The following is a 19,869-nucleotide window of genomic DNA, read 5'->3' as shown; positions in this document are numbered from 1 at the left end:
CAAGATGCCCGGATGCTGACCCACTCAGGACCCTCCGGGAGCCTTGGTTTCTCTTCGGTATGAACAGTTAACAACAGGTAACATTTATCAAGCTTACTTCGTGCCAGGCTCCGAGCTAGATGCCACTTTATAGGGTTTATCTTGTATAATCTTCTCAACAGCTCCCTGGGGGCCAGTACTAGCCCCATTTTACAGCTGGGGAGACTGAGTCTCAGAGAGGCCAAGGCACTGAGGAATAAAGGCACAACAGCTGGGGATCATAACACAGACGTGTGACCTCCACGCTCCTGCCCCTGACAGGTGCTAGGGACCCAGGTGTGTGCACCCAGGCATCCTGAGACCCAGGACTACGCCCAGCTCCTTTGAGAGAATGACCTCGAGAGGAGCTGCACATAGTCTTGAGTCAGGGAAGGGTGGGTGGCTGGGGTCCACGTCTGACGTGGTGAAGGGAGGGAGAAAAGGGTGTGTTGGGGAGGTCTGGCTGGCGCACCGGGATGCCTGACCCAAAGAGGCCATCTTGCTCAAGTGGACATCAGTCAGTCATTAGCTGTGGGCAGGACCCAGGCTGGGAAAAAACACGGCACTTCACACACACATATACATACCCTGGAGACACACACACACACTGCACATGTGAGCACTGTACACGGTCAAGTCTACACTAGCAACATATGCGCACCACGCCAAATCCACACATGAGTGTCCAGACACAGGCTACCCACGTGGACTCAGGCAGACAGACACGTGCCCAGTACACGAGAGCAGGTGATGTGGTGTGGGGGGGTCATCCTCTGGAGGCACAGTGCACACATGTGAACACGTGGCCTCACACGCACACATACATGACAGAGGAGGCAGGGAGCTGGTACAGGCCGGGTGTGGGAGGAGGGAGCCCTGGCTCTGACCCAAGCTCGCTGGGTGACCTGGGACAGGGGCTTCCGTGTCTCTGAGCCTCAGTTTGTTTCTCTGTAAAATGGGGGCAATACATGTAGGCAAGACGTCTCCTGGGTTGGGACCCGGCTCCCAGGGTGCCTCTTCCATGAACACCGGCTCCGCCCCCACGGCCTCAACTGGGCCCAGCACTGACTCCCAATTCAAGCACAGACCTTAAACCCTGGGGCTGAAACAGAAGAGTCAAGGTCCTGGATCACTGGTCTGGGAGGAGGGACGTGCTCACCTCCCCAAGGCACTGAGACTGGCAGCATGGGAGGTAACAGAGGCTGGGGCAGAACTGGGGGAAGGGAGAGAGGGCTCAGGCCTCGAAGGAGAGAGGGGTGCCACAGGCTGCATCAGAACCAGGGTCACAGAGAGATCACGTGGGGCCCAAATGAAATCCGCGACCGGGGGAGAAGAGACCCATCTGAAAGATAACTCGATGTCAGGGAAAGAGGACAGACCCGAAAGACAAACCAAGAGCAGAGGGAGATATGCAGGTGAAACGATTCCTGCTAGGTGGGGGTCAGACGACATGGCCCCAGTGAGACTTGGGAGCAGCGATGGTGAAGCCAGAGGCTTCGACGTGTGGCAAGGGCCCAGAACACACTGGGTTCACAGCCCACCCTTGGGGATTTCTGCATGTTGAGAGTAAGGAGTGGTTCCCTCTGTTTTTTTTGTTTTTTGTTTTTGTTTTTGGCCCACAACTTGCAGATTCTGGGTTCTGTGACCAGGAATCGAACCTGTGCCCCCAGCAGTGAAAGCACCAAGTCCTAACCACTGGACCACCAGGGAATTCCGGTTTTCTCCTTTGTTGTGCACTTGCCCCTCTTATGACTAATATGTGAACTGTCAGGAACAATGCCAGCAAATACAGGAATCTTATTATATTTTATGCACCCCAGGAGGTCTGTCTTGACAAAGGTCCTCCATGATAACCCGTCAGCCTCCTCACTGCCACACAACCCCACCTCCGCTAATAACACCCCCAATCCAAAGTGATAATCACCTGTTTAAAACCCAGGGGTGGCTTCCCCACTGCACCCAAGACAGTGTCCAGGGTGGCTGGAGCAGAAAGGGAGGGGTAGAGGACTTCCCTGGTGGTCCAGTGGCTAAGACTCTGTGTTCCCAAAGCAGGGACCCGGGTTCGACCCCTGGTCTTGCCACAACTGAGATTGAAGATCCTGTGTGCTTCAACTGAGAGCTGGTGCAGCCAAATAAATAAATATTAAAAAAAGAAAAAGAAAGTAAGGGGTGGGAAATTCAGTGGAGTGGGGACCAGGGCCCTTCAGGGCCCTGCAGGCCAGGGTGAGGTGGCCAATTCTGCTCCAAGGACAGTGGAAGACATCACATCAGAGGGTGTGAGCAGGAGGTGACTGATCTGGTTGCCTTGAGAACAGACCACAGGGGCAAGAGTGGAAGCGGGCATAGGGGTGAGATGGGCAGGGAGAAAGCTGACTAAAGGTGTCCATGGAGATGCTGGGGGCGGGCAAAGTGGTGGTGGTCAGATTCAGATTTCATTCTGAACAGAGGACAGACAGATCCTTAAAGGCTGAAAGTTCCTTCTAGACTCCTCTCAGAGACTTAAAACTCCCCCTCCCTTTCCACCTCCTCCTCCCCGCCTCTTCATTTCCCAAAAGAGACACCCATTCCTTTGAGAAGACTTCCCTTCCCCAAGGGGACCCTGACAGTTTCATCTCTGGGATGAAATTGGGAAGAAGCCAAATGACTAGCCACCTGTAGAAATGATGGGGGGTGAGGGGTTGTCTAAATGTCCAAAAACCAACCACTTGTGACTGTCCTGCTGCCCCCAGCCTGCCCTGTGCACCAGCTCTGTGCAAACCACCTGGGCTGTGCCATCGGCTCCCTGTAGGGGGCGCCAGAGGAAGGCTGCAGGGCTGGAGGAATGAGAGTGACCTGCACTTTCCAGTGGGCTCTCGGGTCCCCAGCCTTCCTTTCTGCACCAAAGGTAGCTGCGGTTCTTCCCAGGACAGCAGACAAATCCAGTCTGCAGCCTCCTAGCACTTGCAGTGGGCTTCCCTGATAGCTCAGTGGTAAAGAATCCGCCTGCCAATGCAGGAGACAGGGATTCGATCCCTGGGTCGGGAAGATCCCCTGTAAGGAAATGGCAACCCACTCCAGCATTCTTGCCTGGAAAATCCCATGGACAGAGGAGCCTGGCAGGCTACAGTCCATGGGGTCACAAAAAAGTCTGACATGACTTCGCGACTAAGAAGGACAACAAGCGCTTGCAGAACGAGCCTCAAAGAGCCCTTCCTCAGTTTCCAACAGCGTCAGCTCCTCTCTGTTCCTTCGGAACTTGAGACAGAGGGGCTTCCTGACTTGCTACCTCCGTGCCTGAGAGCAAGGGTGTGTGAACCACGGCCAGGTCTAGTGCATCTGCCCAATTTTGTAAATGAAGTCTTACTGGAACCCAGCCAGCCTCACTCGTTTAGCTATCGTCTGCAACTGCTTTCCAGACAAAAGAGTTGAGTAGCGACAGGATGACCTGGAAGCCGGGACTATTTACATCCGGCCCCTTGCAGAAAAAGTTGGCCTCGGACTTCAACTTTTACCCTCCCAGTCACCTAGTTAGCAACTTCATTCCTAGTGAATACTTCTCTTCATTCAGATATTTGGAGTGACCTGTTTCCCGGTAGGACCCTGACTGGAGCACCGATGACAATACTCAGATCACACGAGTCCTCAGGTCACATGGTCACTATCCATGGGGAGGTGTTCGATCTCTATGGGGGCCCAGTAATGAGCAGTTTCTCAAACTGAAAAAAATAGTATCTACAGAAAAGAGCCTGATTTGCTTCAAAGCCCTCGCGGTCTGCAGTGAGTGACCTCCTGCTGCCTGATCCCTATTTGCCACCAGCACTCTGCACATCCCTGGATCTGCCGGGTCATCAGGTCCGGGCGTCAGTCAGGTCAGATTACATGAAGCCAGCACCTGCTGCAGTCTTTGTACTCTGAGCCTCCCTCAAAATGAAAAGTCTTACAAATTGTTTGGTAAAAGGACGGAAGCAGCACACGCAGTGAGACCCAGGGGTAAGTTGCTGCTCAAATCCAAAGTCCCACCAAACATCCGCAAAACCAGACCAACAGCATCTCTGCCTCAAAGGTCTGAGTCTCAGCTCTACTGGGCCTCTCTCGAGTTTCTAAGTTTCAGTCTTTCTAACTTCTTCTCCTTTCCCCTTAGCCCTCAGGGTGGTGGGTGCTTCCTGCAGCTGCTACCCTCAGGATCCCTTAGTTTCCTTTTTACTCTTTTGGTTAGCAAGTTCACAATTTTCATTTTGTTGCTAAATTGTGTCCCAACTTTTTTGCAGCCCCATGGACTGTAGCCTGCCAGGCTCCTTTGTTCGTGGGATTCTCCAGGCAGGAATACCGGAGTGGGTTGCCATTCCCTTCTCCAGGGGATCTTCCCAACCCAGGGATAGAATCCCCGTCTCTGCATTGGCAGGTGGATTCTTTCCCACTGAGACAACAGGAAAGCCCTCTAACAACTTTACATCTAGTTAACAATTCTTTTTTTTTTTTTGGCTACACTGTGAAGCCTGCAGGATCTGCCCGGACACTGAGCAGAGAAAGCAGAGTCTTAACCGCTGGACTGCCAGGGATTTCCCAAGCTAACAATTCTTTTTAGAAGAGATTTGTCTATTTTTGGTTATGCTGGGTCTTTGTTGCTGCACAAGGACTTTCTGTAGTTGTGGCAAGCCAGGGCACCTCTCTAGTTGTGGCTCACAGGCTCCAGAGCAGGGGCTCAGTAGTTGTGGCACAAGCTCGGTTGCTTCACAGCACATAGGATCTTCCCAGAAGAGGGATCGAATCCATGTCCCCTGCTTTGGCAGGCGGATTCTTAACCACTGGACTACCAGGGAAGCGCAACAAATAGCTATATTAAATTCTCTCTATTCCAATAGCTGATAGGAGGAAAAATCCCTGGTGGTCCAGTGGTTAAGACTGATATGGATGGGACTTCCCTGATGGCCCCAGGGGTTAAAAATCCACCCTGCAATGCAGGGGACGTGGGTTCGATCCCTTGTCGAGGAACTAAGATCCCACATACCTTGGGGCAACTAAGCCCGCACCTAACAATGAGAAAGTCCAGGCACCACAAGGAAGGATCCCACAAGATTCAGTGAAGATATCACACGTTCTAACTAGGACCGGATACGGCCAAATAAAGAAATATTTTAAAATAAAATTTTAAAAACTGATAGGGATAAAAATAGATAGTTACATAGATGGCTGTAGAAGTCCCAGTAGGGGATTGTAGACAGACAGGAAAACCTAGGGAACTTCAAGAGACCATTCTAAGGTAAAGCGAAAGTGAAATCGCTTAGTCATGCCCAACTCTTTGTGATCCCATGGACTGTAGCCCACAAGGCTCCTCTGTCCATGGTGTTTTCCAGGCAAGAACACTGGAGTGGGTTGCCATTTCCTTCTCCAGGTGATCTTCCCATCCCAGGGATCAAACCCAGGTCTCCTGCACTGCAGGCAGCCTCTTTACCATCTGAGCCACCAGGGAAGCTCTACTCTAAGGTAAGGGTCACTCAAGAAAGCTATTACAACATCCTGGGATGCAGCAGGTTTGCTTAACTACAAAGCCATGAGTAAAAGCATGCGATATGCCCCAGGTCATTAAGTGAAAGAAAAAAAAAAAAATGAAGCTTGCATTGTGCTGGTCGAGATCAGCAAAATAATGATCCTTAGGATTAAGGACAGATTTAAGGGAAAGGTTAACATTTCAAAGCAAGAGACTGTCGTTACATGGAAACTGAGATGATTCAACATATTTTAGGACATGTTACCACCATTCTGCTGATTTCAATAAGCTCTGTGACAGTCCTAGTTTGACCTCATAGGGTCAAACACTCTAAAGAAGCTAGTGATGTAAGCCTGACATCAACTGGAAGAAAGAGGAAGAAGGCGGTCCTTTCCCCCCTTCTCCACTTTCCGTTGATTATAAGTGTTAGTGTTCAGTCAACTTATAAGGGTATAAGTTGCTCAGTTGTGTCCCCTTTGTAACCCCATAGACTGTAGCCCACCAGGTTCCTCTGTCCATGGGATTTCCCAGCCAAAAATACTGGAGTGGGTAGCCATTTCCCCTTCCAGGGAATCTTCCCAACCCAGGGATCAAACCTAGGTCTCCTGCATTGCAGGCAGATTCTTTCCCTTCTGAGCTACCAGTTAAGCCCAAAATGTAGTTTTTGGGACACAGCCCCCGCACCTGCCCACTTGCATCCCACACAAGCAAGTGGAATATTAGTAATTCTACTTCTTGCCTATCACTTTGCCTCTCCCTGAATTCCTTCTGTGCTGAGACTCAAAGAACCCAAGTTTGGACACCAGGTGAGTGATTCTAATTAAGAGACAGTTGATTCAGAAATTTCCTGGTGGTCCAGTGGTTACGAATCCACCTTGCAGTGCAGAGAACTCAGGTTCGATCCCTGGTCGGGGAGCTGAGATTCTACAAGCTGCAGAGCAACGATGCCCATGTGCTGCAACACTGAGCCTGCCTGCCAGCTCTGGAGCCAGTGCACCGCAACTAGAGAGTCCGCGTGCTGCACCAAAAGATCCCATATGATGCAGTGAAGATGCTTCAAGCCACAGCTAAGACCCGACGCAGCCAAATACATAAATATTAAAAAATAAAATAAAAAGGACCGTGGGTTCAAGTCCCAATCTGTGTTTTGGTTGGCTTTGAATCCTCACACATGGGTTCATCAGAGGTGCACAGTTTCAGCACTCAGAGCTTCCACTGCAGGGGGCACAGGTCCAACCCTGGTCAGGGAACTAAGATCCTGCATGCACACTGCGACCAAAAATAAAATAAAAACAAACATACAAAAATAGCTGATATGATTCTGCAAGGAGATCAAACTAGTCAATCTTAAAGGAAACCAACTCCGAGTATTTATTGGAAGGACTGAAGCTGAAGCGCCAATACCTTTGGCCACCTGATGCGAAGAGACAACTCATTAGAGAAGACCCTGATGCTGGGAAAGACTGAAGGCAAAAGGAGAAGAGGGCGGGAGAGGATGAGATGGTTAGATAGCATCACCGACTCAATGGACATGACTTTGAATAAACTGTGGGAGATAGTGGAGGACAGAGGAGCCTGGCGTGCTGCAGTCCGTAGGGTTGCAAAGAGTCAGACACAACTGAGTAACATGATTCTGTTCAAGTAACTGGTGTTTTGTCTCCAGATTGGACCATAACTGACTGATATCAGCAGTGGGTTTACTGCCAACCTCCTTACTAAATGCTGTTTCCTCCTCTTAAGATCGGATCAGCAGAATGTTTCCAGTGTGATGGACAAGGGCAACACTGTATCTCAGTGGTCTAGGTGATGGCGAGAAGCAAGAGAGTTGATGTCAGCCTTCAGCAAGACTCAAGGTTTGTACTCCTGGCTTCTGGTGGTCCTTGGAAAGTGGTATGGAGACAAAAGCATTTGCCAGGTCAGTCAGTAGCTCACAACAGCTGCCAAGGGCTGTGCTGACGTGCTCCAGTAAAGACACTTCATTTGGGCCAGCAACTGCAATTGCAATCACCACCTGATTGCATTTACAGTAATCCACAGTCATTCTCCAAGATCCATCTGCCTTCCACACAAGCCAAACAGGTCAGTCGTTTTTTGTCTATTTGTTTTTTTGGCTGTGCCTTGTGGCATGCAGGATCTTAGTTCCCTGACCAGGGATCAAACCCAAGCCCCCTGCATTGGAAGCACAGTCTTAGCCACTGGACCGCTAGGGGAATCCCCACACAGGTCAGTGGAACAAAGATGAGATCACCACCCCAGCTTCTTTTGAGCCATTAATGGCGGCACTAATCTGCAGTTCCTCCAAAGGCAGTAGAATTGCTTTTGGATTTCCATCCTGGGAAATGTGGGGCGTTCTGGGGGCTTCCACTGGCACTTTCTACAACAATGATCCTGACTCCACGGGTCAGAAAACCAACGTGGGATTCTGCCAGCTGCCATATACGGATGTCCCAATTATACAACCCAGACCTGGGGAAACACAGAGGGAGTCCACAGATCCATCGGGCCCCTCCTGAGTGGAACCTGGGCTCAGACTGCATCGATCACACAGCCACAGAACCCTTATGGTGGTCCACCAGTAAAAGCAGGAAAACCCAAAATGCCTTGCCATCTATGAAAATGATAGGAGGTTGTCTGAAAATCTAAAAACCCATCAATTCCTCAGCGCTGAGACAAAGCTGGTGTTAAAAGAAACTGGGCTTGAAAAAAGAGAAAAGAAGGGATTTCCTTGGTGGTCCAGTGTTTCAGACTTCGAGCTTGCACCGCAAGAGTCATGGGTTTGATCCCTGGTCAGGGTATTAAGGGGCTTTCCAAGTGGCTCAGTGGTAAAGAACCTGCCTGCCAATGCAGGAGATTCGGGTTCCATCCCTGGTCCACTGGAGAAGGAAATGGCAACCCACTCCAGTATTCTTGCCAGGGAAATCCTAGGGACAAAGGAGCCTGGTGGGCTACAGTCCATGGAGTCGCAAAGAGTCAGACACAACTTAGTGACTGACCATGCGTGCACGCAGGGAACTAAGACATTTTATGCCATGTGGCACAGGTGGAAAAAAAAAAGAAAAGAAAGAAGAACCTGGTACAGTCTTTCCAGAAAGCAGTTCCACAATATATAACAAAAGCCATACAAAGGGTTTTCCTCTTTCACCTGGTAATTCTACTGAGAGTCAATTCTAGTCAGCTACAATGCAGGTTAAGCTTTTCTGCATGAAGATGTTTGCTTGTGGTTGTTTATAACAGCACAAACAGACGGATAAAAATACCTGGAAACAACTAAAAAGCGTTTCAATAAATTACAGTACATCCACATGGGGGTTAATGTGCAGCCGCGTGACATTGTGTTTAGGTTAAAACGCTAAGATTATTTTTAGCCTTTCGGGTTGGCAAAGATTTTTTTAAAAGATTGATAATACCCATTGTTGGCAAGAGTGTGGGAAATTTGACATTCTCGTGCACTTTGAGTGGGAATATAAATTGGTGGAACCTTTTTGAAGGGCCATTTGGCAGTATGTACTTAAAAAATATTCATACCCTTTGACCCAATGCTTCCACTGCTTGGAATTTATCCCTCAGGAACACCCCCACCAATCCACAGGCCCAGTTGGTGGTAGCATTGTCTATGCCTGCAAAAACTGGAAACCATCCAAATATCCATCAATAGGGGATGAGTTAAATAATTCATGCCCAGTCGCACAAGGAAATCCTTTTGTCTCCACTTGAATTTCAAGTAGGTATCTCCAATGATCCACGCCCAGAGATAACTCTCATCCTCCCCACTCCCTGTATCCTCCCCACCATGGAAACTGGCTTTACCGGTTTTGCCCAGCTGTTTAGCCAAACCCTGCAGTTACTTGACTCCTCTTGGCCTCTGGCACACACCCTACCTGGTGGTACACCTGACATAGCTACCACCCCAGCACCAGGCAGCATCTTCCCTCTTCCACACCTTCCAACAACCTCTGAAATGGACCATCCTGTCTCTACTCTTGGACCACTACGGTTATTTCTCAGCCACCACTGCATGCACGCTCAGTCATTCAGTCACGTCCGATTCTTTGCCACCCTGTGGACTGTAGCCTGCCAGGTTCCTCTGTCCAGGGGATTCTCCAGGCAGGAATACTGAAATGGGTTGCCATGCCCTCCTCCAGGGGATATTCCTGATCCAGGGATTGAACCTGCATCTTTTTTGTCTCCTGCATCAGCAGGTGGGTTCTTTACCACTAGTGACAGCAGGGAAGCCCTGCCCAGAGTAATCATTTTTACATGTTTTTGAAATTAAATCAAGGCCCTATATCCATGTAATGGAATATTATTCAGCCTCAAAAAGGAAGGCAGGGGACTTCCCTGGTGGTGCAGCAGTTAAGACTCCACACTTGCAATGCAGGGGGTGCAGGTTGCATCCCTGGTCAGGGAACTAAGATCCCACGTGCTGCACGGGGTAGCCTAATAATAATAATAATAGTAATAACGTGTGTGTGTGTGTGTGTGTGTGCGCGTGCGCACGTGCGCTCAGTAGCTCAGTGGTGTCAGACTCTTTGTGACCCCATGGACTGTAGCCAGCCAGGCTCCTCCGTCCATGGGATTTTCCAGGCAAGAATACTGGAGTGGGTTGCCATGCCCTCCTCCAGAATAATAATAATACTTTTTTAAAAAGGAAGGCAGTACTCATCACGCTATAATGTGGATGAACCTCAAGCACACTGTGCTGTGTGAAAGAAGCCAGACTCAAAAGGCCACATATTGGCTGGTTCCATTTATACAAAATGTCTAGAATAAGTAAATCATGGAGACAGAGAGCAGAGTGGTAATTGCCAGGTGTTGGGGAAAGGGGCAAATGGCAGTGACTGCTGTTGGGTTTGGGTTTTCTTTGGGGCTCATGAAAATGTCTTAAAACTAGAGAGAGGCAATGGTTATACAATATTGTGAATATACTAAATGCCACTGAATTGTATGCTTTAAAATGGTTACTTTTATATGAACTTCACCTCAATAAAAAAAGAATAAAGAAATTAGATCATGGCACCTTCCCTGCTTAAAACCTTCCCGTGGCTGCACAACACAATAAAAATACAATCCAAAAAGAGAGAAAAAAAGAAGGAATTCCCGGTGGTCCAGTGGTTGGGAATCAAGTGTTTTCACTCACGAGGCCCGGGTTCCATCCCTGTCTGAGGAACTAGGATCCTCAAGCCACGTAGCGAGGTCAAAAAGGAAAACAAAAAACAAACACACCCAAATTCCGTACCTGCAAGACCCCAGTGACCCAGGCTCTGTCCTGGGGCCTTGAATCCCCTCTTGCCCACTCCCTGCAAATCTGTGACAGAGGGAACATCATTCCCATTTCAAGAGGGGAAACTGAGATCAGAGAGGTGAAGTGGCTTGTCAGAGATCACGTGGGAACACTTCCAACCTGAGGCCGGCTCCATCTGGCGTCTGACCAGCTCACAGCTGTGGACACCGCGGTGGCCGCCTGGACCCTTCTTCAGGACGGGACACTCACGGGCCCAGGTTTTGGTGGCTGTTTGCTCTGTAGGTGGAAGAAGCCCCTTGACGTCCCCTGAGGACAGCCCCTCTCCAATGATTTGTTGGTGGGGGGCATAAAAGCCTGGCCCCTTCCCTCAGGGGGACATCTTTAATGGCCACCCCAGCTCCAGAGCTGCCCGCAGGATGGTCACGACTGCCTCACAGCTCAACTCCTCCCTCTCTGCCCAAGCCTGCTCCTCCCCTCCCTCATGCTAAGTCACTTCAGTCACGTCTGACTCTTTGCGACCCCATGGACTGTAGCCCACCAGGCTCCTCTGTCCATGCGACTCTCCAGGCAAGAATACTGGAGTGGGTTGCCATGCCTTCCTTCAAGGGATCTTCCCCACCCAGGGATGGAACCTGGGTCTCCTGCATCTCCTGCATTGGCAGATGGGTTCTTTCCTGCACACCACCTCACAAGGCAGGTTTCTAAGGGCGCCCCCACACACCTCCTGCCTGCTGATTTTCACCTGGAAATTCGCTTCCTGATCTCTTAAGTGCCAGACCAAAGTGCACAGAGTTTAGCCTGCAGGCCTGGGGAGGTGACAACTAAAGTGTGTTACTCACTCAGTCGTGTCCGAATCTAGAGGACAAACTGGAATGGAGAGAGATGGGAGGCCCAGAGGAGGCGGGTGAGAGGGGCGGGGCTGAGTTCACAGCGCGGCAGTGACAGCAGGGATAAAGCCAATTCCAGCAGTGGCCACTGGGTGAAATAAATGGACCATAATTGGAGCCTGGCGTCTGAGCCCTGCACCTGGCCCTGGGGTGGTTGGGGGGCTGCTGGTGCCCCGGGCTGTTTTCCCTCTGGAAGTCAGTCATCAGGTCTGGGCCAGCCTGCCGGGATGCCAGCCCTGGCTCTGCCTGTTACCAGCCATGTGCCCTGGACATGGTATCTGAGTGCCTCACTCTGTCCATTACAGAAATCTGAGCTAACACCAGGCCATCCTCAAAGGGATGGCCGTGAGGAGTCAAGGAGTTGTGTTAAGTTCATAAAGTTCGGACAAGGGCCTGGCACGGCGTGAGCATCACCCTGACCACTCCAGGCTTCCTAAGGACCTGCCGAGTGTCTGCAAAGGCCTCGGGTCAGACACACCCATCTGCAGCCTTGCGTGCTGGGGGCTGGTCCCTTCACTGCTGAGCCCCTGATCTCACTTTGGCAGGAAAGCAGTGATCGTCTGGTCCAGGAAGGATTGTCAGAAGTAAGTGACACTTGCAAAGTTCTGGCACGTGGCGTGAAGTTCACTAACGTCAGCTGCCACCGTCGGGAAAACAGTGGGGAGTGTCTGTGTGAAGCTCAGTGTGCCTGGCCTTCCACAGCAGGCAGATGAGCCTCGGCGAGGCCAAACCATGCCCATCCTTTGCAGTCAGCCTGCTCCTCCTCCAGTGTTCTTCCCCTAAATGTCATCGCTGGTGCCCAGTTGCCCAAATCAGAAACAGGAGGCGCGCTCACGTCCTCTCTCCTCCGTCCCTCACCCCAGGCAGTCACCAAGTCCAGGCCCTCTCCAGCCTCCCCTTCCATCCCTACAGACCCTCTGGCAGCCCCTGCCACTCCCCACCCCACGACTGTCTCCTCATTTGAGCCAGCTCAACCCTTTGTGTGCAGGGGGTGCATCCCATGGGCCGCCAGCTGAGGACCAAAGTCTTTAACCCTAAGAGCAAACCCAGGCCACTGAATCCCCAGGGTGTACCACAGCATCTGGTATACAGTTGCTAAGTCGTGTCCGACTCTTTGCGACCCCATGGACTCCAGCCCACCAGGCTTCCCTGTCCCCCACTATCTCCCACTCAAGTTCACGTCCATAGAGTCAATGATGCTATCTAAGCATCTCATCCTCTGCCGCCCTCTTTTCCTTTTGCCTTCAATCTTTGCCAGCATCAGGGGATTTTTCCTACTGGTATACAGCAGGCACTCAGTAAATGCTAGCTGGCTGGAGGGCAGATGAATGCATGAATGGATGTCCATGCTGGCAGGAATAACATTAACAACGACAGAAAGAGAGTTCAGGCACACAGCACCCACTACTTGCAGGGCCCTGTTCCAAGCCCCTACACAGATTAACTCATTTTACACTCTCAACGACCCTATGTGTCAGCATCTGTTATTTCTTCAGTTTTACAGGGAGGTTAAATAACTTGCCCAATGTCACACAACAAATGCTCTGCAGAGATTCAGACAAGACCCAGGACCCAGGAGCATAAACTTTTCTAATTAGCAGCCACCAACCAGCAAAGTTCCCAATCCTCACCCCAGGCACCTTCACACCAAGTTCTAAGGCACAGGGAGTTAAACTCTTGCCCAAGGTCATACATTTATAAATAGGACTTCTTCCTTGATGAATGGACAGGGGTCCAGTTGACGGTGACTTTGGTTGGGGAGGAGGTGGTTGTTACTCTCCTGGAATCTTATTTCTGGGGGCCCCGATGAACACAAAGTTCTGACTTTACATGACTGGGGACCAGGCTATGGCGATGAGGTCGCAGGTAAGGCTGCCAGTGAGGTGGGCATTAAGGCACCAGCTTCTGCCTCTGGGCTCCTCAGGTCCTGGCTTCAGACTCTTAAACCCACCCAGGGCTGAAGCTTTCAACCAGCTGGTGCCTGCAGAACAGTGCCTCAGGCCTGCCAGTTGGAATTGGCCGGGGTCGGGGGGAAGACTGAGTCACCAGGACCCCTGGGGACACTCCCACCTCCTTCTCCACCAGAGCAGCTGTTTTGTCCAGGGTTCTGAGGGCCCTTTCAACTGGAAAAAAGGTTCTGCAGTCAAAACAACTTTTGAAAATCAGTGCCCTAAGGGATCAACGTCCTTGTCAAGCGAAGTGGCCTTTTTGAGTTTACCCTGGTGATATTCAGGGGCTCACATGCAGTGAATTCTGGATGAGAGAGACAGGAAAGTGACAGTCTCCAATGCCCTCTGCCAAGTCCAATGTCAAGGCCACCTTGACTGTTTATGGCCAAAGGTCCCTGCTCCACACACCTGCCCCGGGCATGCCCTAAGCCAGGGGCCTGTTTGTCTTTTCTGGGCATTTGCCCATGCAGCTTCTAGTGTCTGGAAGGAAAAGGAACTACAGGGTGGTTCCAGTAGTTCCCTGGTGGTTCAGTGATTAGGAATCCACACCTTCACTGCTGGGGCCCTGGGTTCAATCCCTGGTTGAGGAACCAAGATCTTTCAAGCCTTGCAGGGCAACCAGAAACAAAGAGGAACTCAGGCACTACATATGACCAGCAACACGTGTGGTGTGTCTGTAACCCTCATTACAGACCTGTCAGCTATCATTAGCCCCCATCTAGGAAGGGGAAACTGAGGCTGGGAGGAGAGAAATGACTCACCACAGCACTCATACCAGGGTGGGCCTGACTCCAAAATACTCTTTGCACTGCACCCTCGCCTACCACCTCCCACCTGCCTTTCCTCTCCCCTCCTCACCTACCCTCACATCCTGCCCACACTCAGGGCCCAGCTGCTCCCCTGATACATCCCCCTCTCTCTTACACACACCCCACCCAGCTGTTTGTAAATGCCATTTCTTCTCCTTCACATAAGTTCTCCTCCTCCCAAACCCCACTTCACCCAGCTGACTATTTCACACTCTTTGGGAATCTGCTGGGGTGTCACCTCTTCCAGGAAGCCCTCCCTGGATCCCCGGCTGGGTCAGGAGCCTCTAGGTCCCTCCTCTGAGTTTCCCCCCTCGAAGTCCGGAAGGTTCTGTCTTGTGGTCATTTGTTTTTCTACATCTCAATGGGGCCCTGAGCTCTTGGAAGCAGGGTCCAGGTCCCCTAGGCTCATCACTATACCCTAGGCCTAGCAAGGTGCAAGGCACACACTGCTGCTGCTGCTGCTAAGTCGCTTCAGTCATGTCCGAGTCTGTGCGACCCCATAGAGGGCAGCCCATCAGGCTGCCCCCTCCCCTGGGATTCTCCAGACAAGAATACTGGATTGGGTTGCCATTTTCTTCTCCAGTGCATGAAAGTGAAAAGTGAAAGGGAAGTCGCTCTCGTGTCTGACTCCTATGGACTGCAGCCTACCAGGCTCCTCCGTCCATGGGATTTTCCAGGCAAGAGTACTGGAGTGGGGTGCCATTGCCTTCTCCAGGCACACACTAGACATTCAATACACATCTACGGGAAGAGTGGACTTGCGAGAGCAGTGGGCAACCTCGAAGTCCACCTGCTGGCAAGTGCCGGGGCACAGCACACCTGAGGTGCACTCCCTGGCTGCCCCTCCTAGCTTCGCCTCCCACAGGAAGCTTTCTCCACCTCCTCCAGTTGTCCAGTCCCTCCAGTTCCGACTCCTCGTCTCCTTCATTCACTCAAGTCTTTGTTAGTCGCTCAATCATGTCCGACTCTTTGCAACCCCATGGACTGTAGCCTCTGTCCATGGGATTTTCCAGGCAAGAATATTGGAGTGGATAGCCATTCCCTTCTCCAGGGGAACTCCCACATCGCGGGTAGATTCTTTGCCTTCTGAGCTTTGAGCAAAGACAAAGCCGAGGCGGCAAGAAGGAAGCATCTGGAAGCCAGACACAAGAAGTGATGTGCATGGCCTTTGACACCGGAAGTGATGCACTGTCCTCTTCCCGTCTGTGCTGGCTCCGTGGTGCTCACCAGCCACAGGGGCACAGCACACCATGGGCTGGTGCCTAGTGTACATGCCAGGCTGGCCCTGAGGCCCCACTGGCTGCCCTCCCTCCCTCCTCACCCGGCCCTCGCCCCTTCCGCAGCCCCAGCCCCGCCGTACCCGGTTGATGAGCTCGCCCACCATGCCTGTCCAGGAGCCATTGGGCTCGGGCGCCCCGTACAGCCCGTCCTCCACCAGGCGCAGGCGGTACCGGAAGCGCAGCAGCTCGGCCAGCTCCCGCAGCATGTCCACGCAGAAGCCCTCGAAGCGCTCGTTCCCGGACAGAGCCTGGAAGTTGGGCCGGCGCATGACGTACGGGTTCTCCTGGGGAAGCAGGCGAGAAGAGGGGGTGGGGTCAGAGACGGAGCATCGAGGGGAGTCTGGGGCCCAGAGTCCACGCCAGCAGCTAGCTCCGGAACCTGCTCGCAGAGCAGGGGTGACGGAGTCCTGGCCTACCTACAGCCCCTGTTTACTAATGCTCAGAGCCAGGGCAGGGTTGGGAGAGGAGGGATAAATTAGGAGGTTGGGATTAACATATTGTTGTTTAGTCGCTAAGTGGTGTCCAACTCTTTGCCACCCCATGGACTGTAGTACTCCAGGCTCCTATGTCCTTCACCGTCTCCTGGAGTTTGCTCAAACTCAGTGTTACTGAGTCGGTAATGCCATCCAACCGTCTCATCCTCTGTCGCCCCCTTCTCCTTTGGCCTTCAGTCTTTCCCAGCATCAGGGCAGGCAGGGTCTTTTCCAGTGAGTCAGCCCTTCCCATCAGGTGACCCAAGTATTGGAGTTTCAGCTTCAGCATCAGTCCGTCCAATAAATATTCAGGGTTGATTTCCTTTAGGATTGACTGATTTGATTTCCTTGCAGTCCAAGGGACTCTGAAGAGTCTTCTCCAGCACCACAAATCGATAATCAACAAGGACCTACTGTGCAGCCCAGGGAACTATACTCATATTTTGTAATAACCTGTAAGGGAGAAGAAGCTGAAAAAAAGAATATATATGTGTGTGTGTGTAAGAGGTGATCACCATATTATAGACCTGAAACTAACAACACTGTAGATCAACTATACCTCAAAAAAATATCAATAACTACTAAAAAACATAAATACTCAGAGCCAAGGAAAAAGCACAGGGAACCTGCCAGCCCCTAGCAGATCCCAGGGAGCTGGTTTGATCTCCACCAGCCAAGTTAACATTCACTTATCTCAAGTTCAAATGGGAACTTCCCTTGCAGTCTGGTGGTTAGGACTCCGCACCTTCACTGCTATAGCCCTGGGTTCAATCTCTGGTCAGGAAAATAAGATTCCACGAGCCAAGCAGCGCAGCCAAATAAAAAAAAAAAAAAGCTCAAATGGCTATGAGCAAGGTAGGTAACCCGAGTGAATCAGTCTGCACGGCATGCATGGGTGCTCAGTCATTGCGACCTCATGGATTGTAGCCCACCAGGCTCCTCTGTTCATGGGATTCTCCAGGCAAGAATACTGGAGTGGGTTGCCATGCCCTCCTCTGGGTATCGTCCCGACCCAGGGATGGAACCCATGTTTCTTGCGTCCCCTAGGTTCTTTGCCACTAGTACCACATGGTAAGCCCCTTGAGATGTATTACTTGTAATCCAAGTCACACACATATGCCTGTGTGACTGCAGCTGCGTGTGCGTCACTACACTTAGTTCCACAAAGCAGTCCTTCTTACAACTGTGGCAGAATATCCTGGTATTTTCTGTCCTGCTCTGTCTCATTTTCCTACACAATCGATAGCAACCCACTCAACTGACTTCATGAGCCACCAAGGGATCCAAGAGGATCTGCCCCACCAGGATTTAGCTCCAGCCCAACGCTGTCATGAGAGTAGCAGGCCTGAGATGCCAGATGGTCCAATGTTAAGAGAATCTGGAAACCCAGGTTGTTTCGTAAAATCTCCTGATTATAAAGGTTAGCAAGAACTCAAATTCTAATACCATCTTTTTTTTAGTGCTTTGCAGGCTAAACAAACACCTAACACTTTGCAGCCTCTGGCCTACAGCCGTTTTGCTACGCTGATGCTTATTTCTGAGGGGTTTGAGCAGACTTTACTGACTTTTATTGTGCCAAATGAGACAAAAGCAGAGAGAATATTCCAAGTGTTACTAAGATGAGGTATAGGAAGATGATGGTAACAAAAGGGAAATTTATCTGTGCAGTTATTGTCTAAATGGTTGTACAGTGTCCCCTTGGACTTAGGAATAAAAGGTGTTATGACTTAGGAAGCAGCCAGAAGAACCTGGGCCAATAATATCCACAATGGTTACCATATGGACTGAACACCTGCTGAGTACCAGCTCCTGCACTGAGTGTGTTCTTTGGATCTTATCACTTTATTTCCTCACAGCGACCTCACATGGGTGGTATTCTTAGACTCACTTTACATATGTGGAAACTAGGGCTTGGACTTCCCTGGTGGTGTAATGGTCAGGAATCCACCTGCCAATGCAGTGGTGTAGGGTTCGATCCCTGGTCCAGGAAGATCCCACATGCCCTGGGGCAACTAAGCCTGTGCTCTGCAACTGCTGAGCCCGCACTCTAGAGCCATGCTCTGTAACAAGAAAAGCCGCCACAATGAGAAGCCTGTGCACTGCAACCAGAGAGCAGCCCCGGCTTGCTGCAGCTAGAGAAAGCCCATGTGTGTGCAGCAATGAAGGCACAGCACAGCCAAAAATGAATGAATGAATTAATTAAAAAAAAAAAACTGAGGTTCACAGAGGTCATCCTGCTGCCTCTCATTCAATACAGAATTACTGAGCTCTGGGGTAGACGCACAGTATTTTGCAGCTCCTCCCATCAAGAGGTAGAGTGGATTTCCTCACTTCTTGGGTCTGAGCTGGCCTCAAGACTTGCTTTGGCCAACGGAGTGTGGTGGAAGTAGCGCTGTGTGACTTTCAGCGCCTGGGTCCTCAGGCAGACCTCTTGGGACCTCAGCGTAAGGAAGCCTGGGCCAGCCTGCTGAAGGATGAGTAAGGTTGAATGGACCGAGGTATGCTGGCCAACAGCCCAGCCTAGACACCAGCTGCACACAACCGCAGTGAACGCAGCAGAACTGCTCAGGGAATTCCCTGGTGGTCCAGTGGTTAGGGCTCTGCACTCTCCCTGCCAAGGGTCTGGGTTCGATCCCTGGTTGGGGAACAAAAATGCCACAAGCGTCAAGATGCAGTCAAAAATAATTAAGTAAATCAATACATCAGTTTTAGGGACTCCCCTGGGGGTCAAGTGCTTAGGATTCTGTGTTTTCACCACCGAGGGTGTTGGCTCAATTCCTGGTCGGGGAACTAATATCCCACAAGCTGCATGCTGCGGCCACATTAGAAAAACAAAACAAAACTGTTCAGTTGACCCATAGCATCATGAGAAATAATCATTATTGTTGGAAGCCTCCAGGTTTGGGGGCAGTTTGTTATACAGTGGTAGGTACTATGGTGTTAGTCGCTCAGTCATGTCTGACTCTTCTTGACCCCAAGGCCTGTAGCCCACCAGGCTCCTCTCTCCATGGGATTCTCCAGGCAAGAATACTGGAGTGGGTAGCCATTCCCTTTTCCAGGGAATCTTCCCTACCCAGGGATCGAACCTGGGTCTTCTGCATTGCAGGTGGACTCTTTACCATCTGAACCACCAGGGAAGCCTGATAGGTACTAGAAGGTACCTATAAGATACTGCAGACTGGATTCCTGGACCCCAGCAAAGCCCCTGAGCTGAGGGGAGATGGGGCAGAGGGAAGTCAGTACTTTTCTCTCTCTCCAAAGCCACATTTCTAAATCCAAACTTGTGGAACTGAGAGTAGGGATGAGATGATGCTAATAATAGCAGCGGCAGCTAGCATTTCTTGTGGGCTTGCTGTATGACAGCTATCCTGTCAGCGTAGGAGGTCGGTATTATTACCTCTATTTGAGAGATGAGGACACAGGTCCCTAGAAGTGAAGTAGTAAGTGGTTGAGATGGACAAGTCAGGCTGAGTCCACAGCTCTGCTCTTAAGCTCTGCGCCAGACTGAACTCAAGTGGACAGAATCAGAGGGCATATCTGTGAGTAGCCAGATACAGAGATGGGGGTGAGGGAAGGGAAGGCCAGGTATCAAAGCCAGAGAATCAGAAATTAGGAATTCTCTAGACAAGCCAGTGTTGGAGCTGGAAGGCTCTGGTACAGACCTCTTGACATACAGAGGAGGAAGTCAAGTGCCTTGCCCAAGGTCACACAGCCGAAGCAGGGCAGTGGGAAGGGGAGATGGAG

General features: G+C 51.0%; 1 protein-coding gene across 7 annotated transcripts in view; it reads right to left on the bottom strand.

The window, feature by feature from the left end:
• The window catches only part of GRIK5 (glutamate ionotropic receptor kainate type subunit 5), a 68,716-nt gene that overhangs the window by 21,612 nt on the left and 27,235 nt on the right, over positions 1–19,869 (bottom strand). For all 7 annotated transcript variants that reach the window (XM_086352756.1, XM_086352757.1, XM_086352759.1 and 4 more), the window contains one exon: positions 15,733–15,936. In XM_086352756.1, the coding sequence (XP_086208882.1) occupies positions 15,733–15,936 (204 nt within the window). The remainder of the gene's footprint in view (positions 1–15,732; positions 15,937–19,869) is intronic.

This window comes from Bos grunniens, chromosome 18 (genome assembly GCF_055505025.1).
Source record: "Bos grunniens cultivar Pamir isolate PY7600 chromosome 18, Bosgru_T2T1.0, whole genome shotgun sequence".
Lineage (NCBI taxonomy): Eukaryota > Metazoa > Chordata > Mammalia > Artiodactyla > Bovidae > Bos > Bos grunniens.
This window is presented reverse-complemented; position numbering and strand designations above follow the sequence as displayed.